The 18,360-nt window shown below is 44.3% G+C and overlaps 1 protein-coding gene across 1 annotated transcript in view; it reads right to left on the bottom strand.

The window, feature by feature from the left end:
- The window catches only part of TMEM245 (transmembrane protein 245), an 81,574-nt gene extending 63,592 nt beyond the window's left edge, over positions 1–17,982 (bottom strand). Inside the window, exons 1-6 of the mRNA XM_056857835.1 lie at positions 17,608–17,982; positions 15,259–15,376; positions 13,033–13,134; positions 11,233–11,343; positions 10,656–10,862; positions 1,582–1,751 (exon numbers count right to left, since the gene is read on the bottom strand). Coding sequence (XP_056713813.1) covers positions 1,582–1,751; positions 10,656–10,862; positions 11,233–11,343; positions 13,033–13,134; positions 15,259–15,376; positions 17,608–17,982 — 1,083 coding nt within the window. The remainder of the gene's footprint in view (positions 1–1,581; positions 1,752–10,655; positions 10,863–11,232; positions 11,344–13,032; positions 13,135–15,258; positions 15,377–17,607) is intronic.
- Positions 17,983–18,360: the final 378 nt, after the last annotated feature.

Raw genomic sequence — 18,360 nt, 5'->3', positions numbered from 1 at the left:
GCCTGCAGTAGAACAACTCGATTCGAGTCCAGTAGCACCTTAGAGATGAACAGCATCTTTTTGCCATTACTGAGTTTCACTGAGGCTAAATATGAAGCAGCAATTTCCTGGGTCTCTATTCATTCTCTAATGGGCCACCAAAAGCACTTCCTAATAACAAGCTGCACTTCCAGTACATCCTTGGGAGTTTCCAAAACTGTTCACATACCTGACCTCAATAATGCTTCCAACTGTCTTGTAACGTAGGCATACGCCGAAGCTGAGAGAACACCAACTTTCCTAAAAAGCCATTGCACTAGGTCAAGAGAAACCCTGCAAATATCCCAGGGGGTTGCAAACATTCACCACAGTTAACTTCCTTCTGAAGTTCACTGTGTTTCCCTGTGGAAGTGCAACTCCTTCCATCTGAGACACAGAGGCTACTGTCTTTATACGGGATCTCCCATTCTGGGATGAAGTGGAAGGCGAGTCAAAGTTGTTGACTTTCATCCTCTTCAAGTTCTGTTTTGTGAATGTGTGAGCCAATCAGAGGTTATTTTTGGACAACTGATCTCATTTCCTTCTTAGCAAGGTAGCCTTGGTTCAAAATCAAGTTTGGCACTTGGGAGCACACACACACAGTTGTCCAAAAGTGTGGGACCCTGGTGATCTAGAAAGCTGGCCTTCTATAGTGGCTGTGTGACACATGGGGAAGACCTTGATTCGAATCTCGCATATCCAGCAAACTATCTCTTACCTCACATCTGAGATATAGGGATAACACTGACTTGCTTTGCACCCTAGGAAATGGCTGGCTCCTTTGCATGAACCCATGTTGTGCTATCCAGGAACTAACTGGGGTGAGGGAGAGAAGCAAAATACTTTGTTTGAGATGGAACAATACTTGAGACAAACCTGCCTTCCTTCGACCAGGTAGGATGCCTGTAGTTTGCTGCAGCACACAGCATCATGCAAACAGAAGGGTCCCATCCTGCCCATTGCTCCCCAGTCCTCGCAAAGGGCACAGTGGGACCCAGCAAGCATCCGATGCTGCAGAATGGGTAAAACTAAGCAACTGTGGACCTGGCTAGTTCACTGGATGGAAGACCACTGGGAGCCCATCTTAGGGCAAAAAAATGAAGAAAAAAAAATTCCTTTGTAAGTACAGAGTGTAGCAGCCTGAGCAAACTGAAAACTGATGACACTCTTCTCAGTTCGTGCTTTAATATTATTGGTTTTTCAACTGGAGTAAAACACAACAGCCATTTTAAGAGGAACCCTTTTTCTGAACTGTTACATAATGTTAATGTTTGGGTCTATTCAGGGATCAGCCACGGCTAGTCCCTGATTGATAGATTTACAGTCAGTATCTGTTAGTCATCAAAGACACTAAAAGCTGAATGTGTAGAGTAACTGCTTATACCATGGAACCCACATAGTGTGATTATAATCAGGATTTTAATATATGCATTCATTCACTTCAGGCTGTTCATTTACAGTGCACAGAATACTGAGCTACAGATTTGATAAACAGACATATAAAGAGAAAGAGAGACAAAGAGCATTTCTTTGGAGCAGTTAAAACAAAACAACTTCATATACCTTACTGTCGAGTTTGAGAATGACTCTCCCAAGGCCCTTGATCGGCCGAGGTGCGAGTGCCTCTTGGCGCTCCCTCACAAAGTCTTCGAGGGCATACCACCAGCTGCTGCAGTGACTCACCAGGAATTTCACCACTCCAAAGTGGACCACCAGGTATTTGACAATCCAAACTGAAATCAAGCAAGGGAAGAGGAAGTAAAAATAATGGAAAATGTTCTTCACAGCAGTGAAGCAGGCGAAAATGGTGATGTTTCTCCCACCACCTTCTTCAAACACATCGAATCTCATCACAGGTTGAAAAAACTGTTTTGCTACCCTGAAGCAAAGGCTTTCCATCATGCACAATTCTGATTATATAGATGTACTCACACAAGATCATCATGACCTATTATATATTCAACTGTTATACAAAAATCCCATATCTATATAAGGCGCACAATTCATTAGTCCCACTTATTTCAGTGGAAGAGCTAAGTACATGCTTAAACTCTCCCCCTCTAAAATCAGTGGGAATTCAAAAGTATTTAACTTTTGCTTGTTAGATTATATCCAATGGGTATACTCAGCGTATCTAACACTGGGGGGGAACTGTTTTTTAAATGTGTAAAAAAGCAGCATTTATTACTGGAATTCAGCAGCCTCAGTTTCATTAAGCCAAAATAGCATTTGCTTACAAGGTATCACCCAAAAGATATTCAATATGAAGTTTAGATTATGGCAGGAAATGAGGGCACAAAGTAAATATAAAGAGGCAGATATTGATATGAACATACTAACTTGTCTAGAATGAGAGAAAACAGCTCAACAAGAAGTCAAGCAAGAAACATACTGGGCAGGTGGATTCTCCCTAAAATGATTTATCTAGCTTCAACTGTATAAGATTAGTGAGAAATCAAGTAAAATAGCAATTGTATTGATAGGACTCTTTCTGTAAATATGCAGCCAAACATTTTATTGTGACTTTGTTCATGGTTAGAAGCAATAAGGATAAGTTAGTTAGGATACATCAGACTCCATTTACTTTGACCAAAAGCCATAGTATAACATTGCAGAGAGAATTTAAATTTTCCAAATATTAGATTTGGCAATTGCTGTTAAAATAAAGACTTCATACAAATATCAGAAGCTACAGCACATTCAACGGAGGGTGCATGCAAAGCTTTATAGACCCTTTCGTGGCCCAAAGGTGTCATAAAACCCTGAGAACTCTGGCTGCCAGTTTAAACAGTGAACGTTTCCAACTGCATGATGAAGATTGTAATCTGAGTACACAGCTTGCAAGCTTGCCTGGGCCAAAGTAAAGCTCAAGAATACCCAAAGTTTTTAAAAAGATATAGATGCTTAAAAACAGCGATGCAAATAAAAGGTACATTTGGGATTTTGTAAGGCTCACTTCTCCACCAGCTGCTAAATCCCACTGCCACTCAGTAGGCTGGCAGGGGTAAAAATAATTTAAAGTCACCGCCACAGCATGATGGCATTCCTGGGCCAAACCCAGACATGACTTCATACCCTTCTAGGATTAAGCAGAAACTCCATGGTAAAACCATAGCCGTGACACATCACTTCCGGGTTTGGACTGGAAATGGTGTCATGCTGTCACTGTTCCCCATTCCCCCCCTCCCAGTCTCCCACTGGTTGCCATCCATAGATCTGGATGACTAGGAGTTTTCATCTCTGAGGCAGTCATCGTAAAACAGCCAGGCCTCAATCCCTTTGATAGATGTGCTGTATTTTATTACTTACCAAGAACATTTATATCATGCCCTTCTACTTAAAATTAACCCAAGCATCTTGATGGTAGAGGATCAAGCTTGCAAACAGCTGTTTTATGCTGAATCAGACCATTGGTTCATCACAATCATTATTGTCTACTCAGACTGGCACCAGCTCTCCAAGGCCTCAGGCCAAGGTCTTTCACAGCACCTACCACCTGATCTTTTTAACTGGAGATGCCAGGGATTGAACCTGGGATCTTCTGCATGCTAAGCAGATGTTCTACCACTGAGCCATGGCCCCTCCCCTTGGAGGGATTTGCTTAGTCACCAGTGGTAAGTAACTACGACAACCAAATAAGTTTTTATAATCTGGAACACAACTCACCTTGTATCTCTTTCAAGATATTTTTAACACAGTTACGTGTACGGAGGTAACATATTCATATCTTTGTGGGCTAGTAACTTTTGTATATTTATACAGAAAACTGGTATAGGTAAATACCAAAAGTCAAGAGCTTAGATTTCTTTAGTTGTATATTAAATTATAACAAACTTACTGCATGAACACTGTGTACCTCTTTCAAGCCATACTTCTGTTCAAATGTTTAATGTAATCAAATGTGCTCATGCAGATGAATAAATGTGGCAAACAGTTGCCATGGTTGCAGACCTAGAAAAAACAACTATCCCCCTTGCAAGATGTACAAATTACTGTGAACAGCTTTTGCAAAAGGGCAATGTTTTAAAGCAATGATCTGAAAATCAGATTGCCTTCCGATTTTTACTAAAGATAGGTCATGTGTGATAAACAATCTGGAAAAAATGCCCTAAAAACAAAAGTATATAAAAATACTCAACCCAGTGAGAAGTTTTACACAAGACTTCTGAAAATAAATCAAGACCTATAGTTAACTTAAATGAGGATGTGTAGTAAAACTCCATGCTGTATTGGACCAAAAGTCCTCATATATTTCTGCAGCTGCCAAAATCTGGAAGTCACTGTGCTAGTAAGTTACAACACATACTCACAGAAGGCAGTTAAAAAAAAACAAAAATTCATGTTAAATCCATGACCGTTTTGTCAGAGAGACAAAAATTTCCTGTAGCAAATTTGCCAGGCATTTAGTTAGCAGCTAAAATTAGAACCATAATTCTACCACTGTCCATTTATATCCACAAACTGTGGAAGAGTGGAATTAAAGGCCAGTTTCAAAAGGCCACATCTGTATCTATGAAAGCAACCCCAAACAGGTCTACCCAGAAGTAATTCCCATTTTATTCAATGGGGTCTACTCCCAGGAAAATGTTCTTAGGGTTGCATTTATACCTATCTGGCATACAACAGGATTCTTGGTATGATTCTCCAGTCTGTTGCTAATTAAACACCAAGAGGGCTATCCTGTAAAACTGATTTTTTAAAGGTAAAAAACTGTTATCAAGTCTCAGGTCACCCACAGAGCATGTTAAGACGACTACTTCCAGCGTCTTTTCAAGTGAAAGAAACATATTAGGGCCACAAAGTGATGTTCAGGATAACAAAAGGACAAGCATAAATGCAGGGAGAAAACAGGGTATAAGATTGTGTCTCCAGAGAGATGGAGCTATAAATAAGAAATGTGGAAGGACATTTTCTTGCATTTTAATTAGCAGTTCTGAGGTTTTAGACAGCACAGAGGGCCTACCTCTTTCGGTAACAGAGACAATAACTAACTGAAGCTCCTTAAAGAGATGATTTCTAAACAGTTTTGTAATATAAGTACGCAACAAAAATCAAAGACAACATTAACAGAAAATGAAGTACAATAAGGGGTTGAAAAGTTCCACTTGTATATTGAGCATTAGAAACGACAGCAGTGGATAACCTTAAATGCGCAAGAGTGTTATCCGTTTCCACTTTTCTGGCTCCTATGTGATAAGTTTGCACATTAGTTCAAATCCAACCCCCTATTACCATTCTTGCAAAACGTGGCTGGAGGATGGAGGACATGCCTTGGGACCGCGGCCTCCCGCCTCTTCTCACAAATGCCAGTTCCCTCCTCCCTTTGTTGTTTTGCCCAATTGTAATTTGTTCTGAACCTGGAAAAGTTCTGATTAGCATCAACCATAATTGCCTCCAAAATGTGGCTTGAAGTGGATACCACTCCAGTCAGAGACAGCTGGATTCTAGTCCAGTAGTACCTTAGAGACCAACAAGACTTTTTGGGAGTAGAAGCTTTCAAGTCAAAGCTCCCTTCATCGGATACGAGTTGGAGAGAGACTCTCTTCCACTGCCTGTCCACTGCCCCCCCCCCCCCCGCAACATATAACTGTGAGGCACCAAAACAGCCCTCCAACCACAGACTGGCCGAGACCAAGATGACCAGCAGCTCCTTGGCAGTTTATGACGAGCAAATATCCAGGTTTTGAAGGCCTGCGTATACTCTTTCCCACAAGGACTAACTTCGATAAATATCTAGGAACACTTTCTACGAGTGGGAAGTTCAGAAATAATTCTGAAGCTTTCTAGGTGTAATTTTTCAATGACAAATGTGCAACTCAATAAATCTTGTCTTTTGTTCTTTCCTGTGATTCCTGGTTCCTTCACGCATCAAGTCATAGATACAAGACTATTAACAAAAGTTACTCAAATCAGTTCTTGCCTCTGGAACAGCGGTTACTCCCTCCCCACGCATATCAGGTTCTCCTGGACTGTCAGTGTTAATAACTGAACACCAAGTAATGTTAAAGCAACAAAAAAAAAAAAAAAAAAAAAAAGCAAACCAAAATACTGTGAAGAAATGTGCACGTTCTATTAGATCCGACTGCTACCAATAATTTGTAATATTTTTCACAAAGCTTCCCTGCAACTGCCGGCAGGTGTTCAAGCCTATAAGTGTGGGCTGCAGGAGACTAATATATTTTAATAGCAAGACTCAATTTGGTTTATTCAGGGATATTAAACAGTTAATAAGAGAAGGAAAAATCCTGACTAATCCAACAACTTAAAGGTTACAACAAGAACACTTTTTTTGTTTTGCTTAGCATTCCCTCCCGTTATTAGCCCTCCCGTTTGTGTGTGCATACATTTTATTCAATTTTTAAAAATATTAAATATATATTTGTATTTCAAATGCTGTTCCAACATTTGAAACATTTGCTGCCCTAAGTTAGATGGGAAGGTGGCACAGACATGTTTTAACTAAGTAATAAAAAATATTTACTTCTCTACCTTTATACACTATATGGCCAGCATGGTGTAGTAGTAATCTGGGAGAAACAAGTTTGAATCCCCACTCTGCTATGGAAGCTTGTTGAGTGACCTTGGGCCACTCACACACACTCAGTCTGACCTACCTCACAAGGTTGTGAGAACGAAATGGAGGAAAGGAGAATTATGCATGCCACCTTGAGTCCCCATCAGGGAGAAAGGTGGGGTATAAATGAAATAAATAAATAATACACTCAAACAGCAGCTGCTTCTCAAAATCTAAATCCACCCACCCAGACAGAGAGAGAATGGAGTTAATTGGTGCCTTCTCCTCAAGTCGGTTCTTCTGGCACTTCTAAGCTCTTCTGTCTGCTACTCTTTCTCCCCACAAATGCCCACAACACACCACTGCTTCCTTCTAACTCAGCTTCTCCCATGCGCTGCATACAGCATCAGTTTCCCAGCCTCCAGGGTGGCAGATCTGGGCTGCACACTCCGCTTGCGGGGGCGTGGGGGTGGGCAAGGCGTCTTTTTAGAGTTTGTTCAGTGCTCACAGCCCCCTTCCCTCTTCTCCAACAGACCCTTCCCAACTGCCATAGAACCCCCAGCATTCTCCTGCCTCCTGAGCAACGAGAACCTTTCAAAAGCCTGCCATTCACTATGCAAGGTTCACCACACAGAATCAATCAAAGCCTTTTTTTTAATAAAGCAAATGAGCAAAATTAGTTAGAAAGTTAGCATTAACACGGGACTACTGAAACTTTGTAAGAAACCATTACAAACATCTGTACAGAGAATAAAGGGAATAAAGCATAGGAACGCCAGATGCTTCAGACATATGTGGTTTGGTAAGTAGTTTGTTTAGCTTCAGGGGTCAAAACATTTTAAGGTGCTGAGCCATGTCTAAGTACTAAAATATAACTGAACTGGGACCTTCCTCCACAAGAAGGGTCATGGCTCAGTGGTAGAGCATCTGCTTGGTACGCAAAAGGTCCCAGGGTTAAATCCCCAGCATCTCCAGTTAGTAGTTTATGCGAAAGACCCTTGCCTGAGACTCTGAAGAGCCACTGCCAGTCTGATTAGAAAAAACTGAGCCTGATGGACCAATGGTCTGATTCAGAATACTACTAAAGAACAGACTGTATATGGCTGTAATGGAAGGGCACTCCAGCCAATGAAGAAAATCCTTCAGACAGTATTGTAAAACAAGAAAAGTGATTATTGGGACGGAATTAAACTCAATGTAGAAAATACATATTTAAAAAGAGTCTCTCAAGAAGCACACAAGTAATAATTAACATGCTAAATGCACCCCCACAGAAAATCTAACACAAGTCCATCAAAAGGACAAGCAAAACAGGCACCAGACATACAGTTCATTCCTGAAAGGGGGGGGAACCGTGGCGGCTGTGACAGCGAAGCTGAGAAGCCCCCTCAGAGGCTTCCCGGCTGGACTTCCTGTAGAGCGTTTGGTCCGAGCGCCATTGTTTCCTGGGGGCTCCCAGGAGACACCAAGAGTCGTTTAGATTTGGAGTGCAAAAAGCACCCCAACTCGGTCCTAAATAGTGGATCGGGAAGCAGGAAATTCCCCTGCAGCCTTCAAGAGCGGTTTGGACTCCCATATTCTCTGAGAGAGCTTTTATTAAGCCTCTTGGAGATTTGGAAGCTGTCCCCGCCGGCACATAGGGGCTACCATTGCCACGGACGACTCTTTGGATTTAGGCTTTGACCTCCTCTATACATTAACATCAAAGAATCTATGAAAAGAACAAGAAGCCTCACCTTTGGAAGTCAGAGTGAGTAAAAAGACACTTTTTGCCTTTATCTTGATTGAGAAGACCTGAATGACGATAAAAACACCTACGAAAACCAGCGACTCCCTGCCCAGCGTAACGAGACTTTTTAAATAAACAAATGCCATTAAATGAACCGACTAAGACCTTATCAACTTGATCAGTGAGTAGACACAATAAAAGGGACTTTTGAATGACTTTACAACTACCAATTAAATGCTTTGAGGGGAGGGAGGGAGACAAAAACCTTCCCCCCCCCCCACTTCCGGCTCTCTTTGATTCAATCAGTCCAGCCACGTCGCCTCTTAAGACCGGAAGATAATAAGAAGGGCTTTGTTACCATCGAAAAGACAGGGCAGATTGGAAGACTTGAAGTGAATCTCCCCGGTGTAACCATCAAATCATTTCTACCACTTAACCACCGAGAGGAGACGACGCAGGGTCTATGATACTGCAGTTTCCTGTCTACTTTCTCTTCTTTATCTGTGCTGCTTTGAAGCGTAATTGAGGATATCTTGAAAATTACAAAGCCTGCTTCTATATAAGAATACAAGCAGATATGTCAAACAAGAGGATGGAAGAGATGTTACTCAAACAAATGGACATGTTTGCAGTGCAACAAGATTTAGTCTTTGAAAAACAACAAGCGCTCTCACATCAAGTATTTCAACTAGCTGAGGTGATGAATATCCTATTTAAATCAATTAATGGAAAACTGGACACAATTATTGAGGAGATCCACGATATGAAGACCCAAGATATGACAACAATTATGTCAATGGAAAAAAAAGATTCTACTAAGGAGATGACGATTGAATGCTATGTGGAAATGGTGATAAAATCTGGAAAAATGACAATGAATTAGAACAATTTATTTTTAAAGAGGTAGCTGCAAGTGACCAGCTGGCAATGAGAGAGAGCAACATGAGAGAATTCAATACCTCTACAATCTACTTGTCTGAGTTACTGCTGACAGGAGGAACATTATTATCCCAAGAAAACACTTCCTGGCAGCCAGCGATGGAGACATGACGAAGGATTTTACCAAGAAGCTGCTGGAAATTTTAACAAGAAGCCAATGGATACAATCACTGGGATCTTCTTTTACATTTTCAGAGGCCAGAAATGCAGCTACTATACTGAAAAACGGGGGGTGGGGATTGGGAAATAAAGAAGGACTGGCAGATCCCCTCCCAAAACAAGATAATGGCTAAGATGATGCTTATTTTTGGGGTGTAAGGGAGACACGGTGGATTTACTTTGATGAATTTTTAATGGGAAAATTTGTTTATGCATTGACATAATCCCTTTATTATAGAATAATAGAATGTTATATAGAGACAATGATGATATTATAACTAGGTAGGACTTGAAATTGCTTATAGAAGTAGTATAGATATCTTAAAGCAAGTCTATGTGAGAGAAAATAAGGATTAGAAATTAAATTGAAATGCAAAAGTGTTAACCAGTAGAATTAGTGACTGAAGAAGATGCGGGGAAGTCATATATAGCAGATAGCATTGAATACTATAGATAACATATTCTCAGTAATAGCAATGAGGTTTTTTTTGTTACAAGTAGTTACAACTGAATATATTGTTGAGATATGTTTTTGTTAAATTGTAGAAAATAATAATAATAATAATAATAATAAAAAAGAGGCTTCCCGGCTGCCGCAGAGGGGGGAAAAGCCTTTTCCCCAAAAAATAAAACCAGGAAAAAAAGGCTTCCCCCCTCATAGGGGAAAGCAGGCTTGCGCCACATAAAAAGGTGGCGCAGAATCGCCACCATCCCGGGAGGAGTTCCCAGGGCAAAAGGAGTTTGAAAGCTGCCAAACAGCAGCTCTGTCCCCTTGAACGCCTCCTGGGAAGCTGGCGTGGGTACGTGCCAGGAAGCCGCCGTGGTTCAGGGGTCAACCCGGCTCCTAAGAGCATTCGGCCCCCTTCAGGAATGCACTGTTAGTCCTGTTTTAAACTGTACCTTCATCAGAAGGATGCAGAGTGGAAGACAATCAAATGGATTTTCAAGCAGTAAATTTCAATTCCCAGGTAATACGCAAAACACACTGTAGGAAGTTCTGGCTCTCTCCCATACAATCAAAGTCTAAGCTTTGAAGAGTCACTTCATTCTTCTTAACATTACTGGGGGGGGGGATGTTTGTTCTCTACTGCAGCTTCGTTATCTCTTTCATTTATTTATTTTATTTTTATGCCGCCTTTCCACGCAAGCTGGGTCCTCAAGACGCCGCACATAAAAATAAAAAGAATTTGAACAACTGAAAACATTTAGAATAAAATATTTCAGTAAAACACATAAGGTGCTGCAGTCTCCCACTCTGCGTAAGAAAACGAGAAAGATAAGACAATAATGAATAACCTGCAACAGGAATTGGCAGCAACTGAATTATCCAGAGATTTGACCAGATCTGGACTATCACAATAGCCCACATAAGCAGCACGAAATAGATGTCACTGGTCTTCTTCTTTCTAAGGAGAGATCCAATCTCAGGTCTCTGTCTGCCATTGACGGTGGATGGAGAAGGGGATGAAGCCGACGAAGCAGGATCGCCACTGTCTGTGGTTCCTAGGAAGAGAACATATTCTCTCTTATATGTTCTGCAAGAAATATTCCCTGATGGACTAACAAGCACTGATGAAATTTGGTGCTGAGAAGAACATCAACCATCAGAACTTTGTCTAAGAGGTGTCTAAACAGTGAGAGGCCACGCCGGCCCTCACCACTCTTCCGTCTATTTTCATGTACCACTCATGCAAACTGTTACATATCAAGCATCTCATCCTCATTCCTTCTGTTAACTATATCAACAGAACTTTCAAGATCCAAGAATGGCCCAGAATTCACCAACAATCCACAAAGGTAAATTCCAAGAGCAAACAAAAGCATGCAAACCAGACTGGAAAATGTCTTGTCTTCTTACAGCGTGCTCAGTCACCTGAGGGCTGCGAGGGATTCTCTTCAGTACTTGAGTCACATCCTGTAACTGATATCGCCATGGCAATCGTAGTTGCAGCAATGGAAAGCATCCGGCCAGGAAGTTCTGCCCCTTAAAAAAAAAAAGTGTCACTCTATGGTAAATAAAAAGCCAGGGAGAAGTTTTAGTCATATTTTAATAGCTGATTTGTGTAGCTTTTTCCCCCAATGATATTATACTCCAGTTCAACTGCTACAGAACCATACAGATACGTATGAAACACAGACATTTCATTAAGATTTGCTTTAAAAATCTGGCATCAAGCATTTCTTATAAATAAAGACAAACAGCAGCTATTGTGATACTATTTCATCTATAAGCACCACCGGATCGTAACAGCAACTGGATCCTCTCCACTAGCAGGGTCACTCTACTCTGGTACAAGGAACTTCCACTGATCCAAGATCTTGTACCAGAGGGAAGCAGCAGCACTAATGAAAGAGATCCACAGGATGTACTCCAGCTAAGGTTGCCAATTCTGGGGTGGGAATTCCTGGACATTTGTGGGTGGAGCCTGGGGAGGGGAAGAACCTCAGCAGGAGATAATACCATGGATTTGACCCTCTGAAACAGTCATTTTCTCCAGGGGAACTGAACTCGGTAATCTGGAGATCAGTTGCAATTCTGGAAGATCTCCAGGTCCCACCTGGCAGATGGCAACCCTAGCCCCAGTAGTTTTCACACTTCTTTTTTTTTAAGTGGGACCCATTTCTGCACTTACCCAAAGGTTGCTTTTGAGACCCAGTTCCACAGGCAGGGGCTCGGCTCATATCAGCCTGCCGGAGGTCCAGAAGGTAATGGGCATGTAGCTACACCCATCATTTTCCTGATGATGTTGCCCTGAAGCAAACTGGACTCGTTAGACCCAGCCGCTGATGGGGAGTGGCGGATCTGGGCATTAACAGGCGTTGGTGCTCCTAATCACCTCCTATACTGCCAGTGGCTGGGAGTCACCACAGCCACTGGCAATGAATGAGGCCACGGGACACAGAGGGGAGGAGAAGGAGGGAACACAGCAGCTCTGTCCTTTCTTCTCCTCTCCCCAGCTTAAACATTTGAGCCTTGTGCCCCAACTGCAAGAGAAAGGCATGACCCACAATCTTAAAAGATCCTGTTGGGGAACATGCAGCATGCAATTTATTCACAGACACTTGCCTATTTATATGTCACTGTATCTCCTTACCTGAAAACATTTATAGAAAATTGTGATTCAAACCAGAATATGGGGTTCAAGAGGCAGATGTGGAGAGAGATAACAACTAAAGTGACTCTCCTTAAGAGACAGAAAACAAAAAGGACTGGAGTTCCTGAACTGCGCTGCCATCTCCTCCAATCAGACTAACCATTTCAGACTAACCATTTCCACAGAATTACCAGGGACTATGGTGCCACCAGACTCAGTGACAACCCCCCCCACCACACACACACACACACAGTCTCAGTTCTTGGTGCCTCCAACCAGACAGTTCCCAGGTTGAAGCGCATGAAAAAGATACAGGGAGTCAACACTCTGCATAGGTTTGCACTGTAAAACATATGGCGTATGTGCAACTGCAACTACCCCAGTAACCCAGAACTGCTGCTCATCACACATCGTTCCTTTACTTATCCCCACTGTGCCTTACAACTCTGACACCACTTCAGATGGAAGCCATGAGCGCCTGCATACCTGAACAAATCCCACCAAAACACAGAAAGCAATTATGCACGATTCTCAACAAAGCACCATAAATGGAATTACAAGAGAAGCCCATTTCTTACCTGAAGAACCTTTCCCACATGGCTGTTCATGAACCATTCCTATCGTCATCAAGACCACTATAACCAGAAATACTGGAATTCTCCAAGAGCCTGCTGCAGAAGCTGGGGGGGGGGGAGGGGAATAGTGTTTTCCCATTAATATACTCCATATGCAGTAAAAGAAAATGTATAGGGAAGCAACAGAAACTACAAACAGAATTATCACCATGTCTGCATTATTGGAGATAAGTCACTGCATGATGAACTCCTGAATTCCCTCTTGTTCTGCAAGGGTCCTCTATATGGAGCTGAATAGTGTGACGTTTCACAGTACAAAAACTGTATCACCTGTCTATTTTCACTGAATGCTCTTTTAATGCGTGTTTAAATGAATGTAAGCTTTTTCAGAAATCGGAGGACTACAAGGACTTGAAAGTCTGGCATGGGAAAGAAACGCTTTCTCTTTGTCCTACCACAACAACACACATATAGCATTAAACCCCTAAACGTGTAATTCATCATATTACAACTACATACATACTAGTGGCTGAGTACTTTTAATACACAGCTGGTCTTGCTAACCAGGCTGACTACACCCCACCTATTCTCTTCCCTTCCCTGTTGCTCAACCCAAATCAAATAATAAAAATAAAATAAAAAACTCTGGACTTGAGCAGGGGAGGAGTAACTGTGAAGAAACTGAGTTCCTTATTGCAGTTTCTTGTTCTCTTACACATTGGTTCAGGCTTCAGGCCTACAAGAGAAAAGTTTAAGTTGGGAAATAACTGTGCTGTTACTTGAGATTCAGCAAGTTGGACTAGATGACCCTGGTGGTCCCTTCCAACTCTATGACTCTATGAACAAGCTGTGACCTTTTGCAACTCAGATAAGAGTCCAGGTGCTGGGAGGAGACAGTTTCTATCCTGACTCCCTTCTAGTCCCTAAGGCCAAGAAGAGTGGAGGCACATCCCAATCAATTAGAACAGATGGAATTATGAGCCTTTGTCACCTGTAAGAAATGGGAGCGCTGAGCCTGCAGACAAAGCTCCACCACTTTATCTCACTCTGACCCCCCTGGGTCACCTGGCCAGTGACAGGGTTTATGTAGTTAATGGGTCTCACCAGCTATGGATCTGATCGGTCAAATGAGCTCAGGCCAACTCAGACCCCTGGCCATGAAGTTTTAACATTTTCAGTCTAATTTTGTTCTTGGTGCTTCATTTATGGCTCCTTGATCCAACTGTGGATCTTGTGATTTCGTGCCTGCTTTATGGGTCAGACATGCTGTTTGTCCATGATGACTCTTGGAAAGAGTGGACTCTGAATGCTGGAGGACTTCAGCTGGAAGGGTAACATCTGGTAAACTGAAGTAATGTCATTACTGTGTAGTTACTCCTTTTGATTTAGCCTTTGTTATTTTAATCCTCACTGCTCCCTGTTCTTTTTGAAAATATTCTTGCACCATTTTAATAAATCACTTTAAGTATATGTTGTGGTGTTTTGTCTTCAGGTGGCTTCAATCTAATTCTAGTACCTAGGCCTAAGTGACTACAACTACCAGGTTAATTGATTTGTGAAACTCACTCTGCAAGTGGTCTACCTTGCAGGGGTGACTTTCTTGACTTTAATCCCAGGAAGGTTGGAAGCTTGCCCCTTGGCATTATGCAGTCCAAATAGGGCTTGGGTGGGAAGCCATTTTCCAACTTCTTAGCCAAGCCCAATTCCAAGAGAGTTTTTCCTTATCGCTTTTTTCAGGCAACTCAATATATACTAAGAACAACTTTATTAAAACAGCCTTATTAATTTAAGCATTATTTCCAGGAAGAATAACAAAAGCCCTGTTTAAGAGAGCAATCCTAAGCAAGTCTGTTCAGTGGGACTCGCTCCCTGGAAAGCATTCTCACAATGGAACCATGAAACCACTACTGCTCCCAAATCGCCACATATCTTGCAAAACTCAGTGAAAGAAGCTTTCTCTTTCATTTTTTTAATCAAACAGAAGAGCACAAAATGCACCAATATTCTTTTATAATACCAGCTTCATCATACCATTGAAATTAGGGCCTCCTAGGTCACACAGTTCCAGCTGGGTAATTTCCAGTTAGAGCCAATACTTTAATTACTACCCCCACACACCTAATAAGCACAAACACTTATTTTCTGACAAACCCTTAACCAATCTGGTATTTCTTTCAACAGTCTACAGAAATATTCTATACATGTAGATACCATTAAGCATCAACTCACCCAAATGGAAGAGCAATAAAATCCAGACGGGAACAGAGATTGTTCTCAAGTAACGTTCGGTGCTTGGATTCCACTTGAATAATACAGTCAGCAGGTAGCCTGCAATCAGGGTCCATATCTTGGGAGGAAAGAGACAAAACACACATCGATACTCATTCCTGGGAGAACCAAGTCAACAGTGGCCAATTTGATCAACTGGCAACCCACGGGCTGGATTCAGATCAAGTACCTCTACCATACATCACTGTTGATCAAGTGGTGAAAATTTGGCAGATGGTATCATTCAAATGGAAGAGTTTTTTTTTAAAAAAAAAATTCTGCACGTCATGGCATGGCTGTGGATAAAAGCTTGTACTCACAATGACAGCCTTAATGCTAAACATGCCATTTTTGTCTTAGCATCCTTCCCTCTATGTATATTACCTGTATAATGGGAGTAACAAAAAATGCGTAACAATATTAAGAATACATGTGTAGTTCCATGCAAAGAAGGTTCTATTCCTATTTCTTCCCCAGAGTTTAGCAACCTCTACGTGGCTATCTTCTGAAGGTATCACTGGTGTGTGTTGTAAAGTGCTGTCAAGTCACAGCCAGATTCATGGGTTTTCAAGGCAAAAGACGAGCGGGGGTGGCTTGCCATTGTCTGCCTCTGTGCAGCAGTGCTGGACTTCCTGGGTGGTCTCCCATCCAAGGCTTAGCTTCCGAGATCTGACTAGAATGGGCTAGCCTGGGCCATCCAGGGCAGGGGGATATGTCACTAGAGAAATAAAAACTCCAAACAGCAATCTGCCAGTGACTGTTGCTTGCAAGAATGCATAATGGAGTGCAGTAAATGCAGTGGGGTCTCCAGGAAGTCCCACAACAGTTCAGGTCACAATTCTGAATGTGTGTCTTGATTAACAAGGGAAAAGGCAAAAAGTACAACAAATCCCTGGAAACAGCAACACCAAAAGCTTGCTATAGACTATTCAAGCATGAGCTACAGAGATTTGATGAAGCACACCCTTCCCTGGGGGAACTGCCAGCAGGAATGCCAATGGGGTCCTACAAATGCCCTTAGAGGGAAGATTACTGTCAAATGTCAAAAAGTGATTTTTCTCTTTGAAGAAGAGGCTTCAATGCCTGCATCACGTGCTTCATGACATTACATTTTCAAAAGCATCTTTAATCACGAATCTCAGACGTATGTTATCGCAGTAAGCAAACTGTAGCTTTTGTTGTTGATAATACAATACTATCCAATGAGAAGTAAGGAGGCTGGGATGCCCACAACCAACAGGCATGCAGTCCAAACACACAACTTGATAATAAGACAGGGGATAAGTGAACTGGTCAGTTGGGTCATCCTGCGTTTAAGAGTCACAGCAGTGAGATGCGTTCTACGCAGGCTGAGATGGCAGAATGCCGCTCTGTTCTAGTTCCGAGTGCAGATTAAGCATTTTTGAATTGCTCCCCTACGTGGGATGCTCCTGGCATATTGTGTTATTTATCTGCCACCTTTCTGCCCAAGGGAGACCCAAACCACCCTGCATCGTTCTCCTCTCCTGTTTGACCTCGCAACGCTGTAAGGAACGTTAGGTGAGGTCACCCAGCAAGCTTCCTTGGTAGAGTGGGGATTCCAATCTGGGTCTCTCTACATACCTACCCGACACTCAAACCACTACACCACACCACAGAAAGATTCGTTGCATCCCTGTGTCACGCATGTTGGTTTACTACCTGCTCAATTTGGGGAATTTGTGTGCGTGTGTGTGTGTGTGTGGGGGGGTTATTACTATTATCAGGAGGCATACAAAATACAACTTTCAGAGTTTGAAGCCCTACTGGGCAAAATCCTACTCTTCATCTACCGCTTCTCTCTATGAAATAAAGCTCTCTGTTCATCTGCAGCAAGTTGGGTAGCAGTTGGGTTGTTCTAAACCACTGGTTTATTTCTGAAAAGAGCAAAAAATTTCCTCGGGAGGTGGTGGTGGGCTCTCCTTCCTTCCCGGGAGGTTTTGAAGCAGAGGCTAGATGGCCATCTGTCAGCAATGCCGATTCTGCGACCTTGGGCAGACCACGAGAGGGGCGCATCTTCTGAGCCTGGAGCAGGGGTCGCTGGGGGGTCGGACTGGATGACCCCGGAGGTCCCTCGCAGTTCCCTCGCAGCCGCGGGTGCAGCGCGCACCCCCCGTTGCCCCTTCCCCCGCTCACCCAGGGTCCGGCGAAGCAGTCGAGGGCGGCGGCGAGGAGCCGGGCGGCGCGGGCGAGGGCGGCGCGGGCGGGCAGGGAGGCGGCGGCGGCGCGGAGGGCGAGGGCGGCGGGCCCGGCGGCGGCGAGGAGGAGGAGCGGGCGGCGGCGGCGTCGGGCGAGGCGGGCGAGGGCGCGGGCGGCGGCGTCTGCGGCGGCGAGGGGCAGGAGGAGGAGGGCGGCGGGCAGGAGCGGGGCGCGGGCGCGTCGGAGGCGGGCGAGGCGGGCGCGGGCGCGGGCGGCGAGGGCGGTCTTGGCGGGGTGCAGGACGGTGCCGAGCAGCGCGGCCCACAGCAGCGGCCGCAGGAAGGCCTCCAGGATGAGGTACACCAGCACGGCCGCCCCCAGCCCCAGCCCCGCCAGCACCAGCGCCCCCGCCGTGCAGAAGGCCTGCCGCAGGGGCTTCTCCAGGCGCGGAGGCGGCGGAGGAGGAGGAGGCGGAGGGGGGGACCGGGACCGGGCCGCCGCCTCCGGGGAGTCGCCGCTCTCGGCCATGCCCGCCTCGGCTCGCCTGCCTGCCTGCCTGCCTGCCGGCCTTCCCTCAGCCGCGCGGCGGGAGGAGGCCGCGCGCAGGGGCCGCTGGGAAATGTAGTCCCCGCCGCTGCGCTCGCCTGCCTGCCTGCCGGCCTTCCCTCAGCCGCGCGGCGGGAGGAGGCCGCGCGCAGGGGCCGCTGGGAAATGTAGTCCCCGCCGCTGCGCTCGCCTGCCTGCCTGCCTGCCTGCCTGCCTGCCTGGGGCGGGCGGGCGGGGCGCGCGCCAAATCCTGCCTCTGACGTTGCTGGGTTACGTCAGGATGCCAAACGGGCCCAGCGCTCAACCGTCGCTCTCGGCTGAGCCCCTCCCCCCCCTCCCCCCGAGTGGCCTCTGCTGGGG

Source organism: Euleptes europaea, chromosome 11 (assembly GCF_029931775.1).
Source record: "Euleptes europaea isolate rEulEur1 chromosome 11, rEulEur1.hap1, whole genome shotgun sequence".
NCBI lineage: Eukaryota > Metazoa > Chordata > Lepidosauria > Squamata > Sphaerodactylidae > Euleptes > Euleptes europaea.
This window is presented reverse-complemented; position numbering and strand designations above follow the sequence as displayed.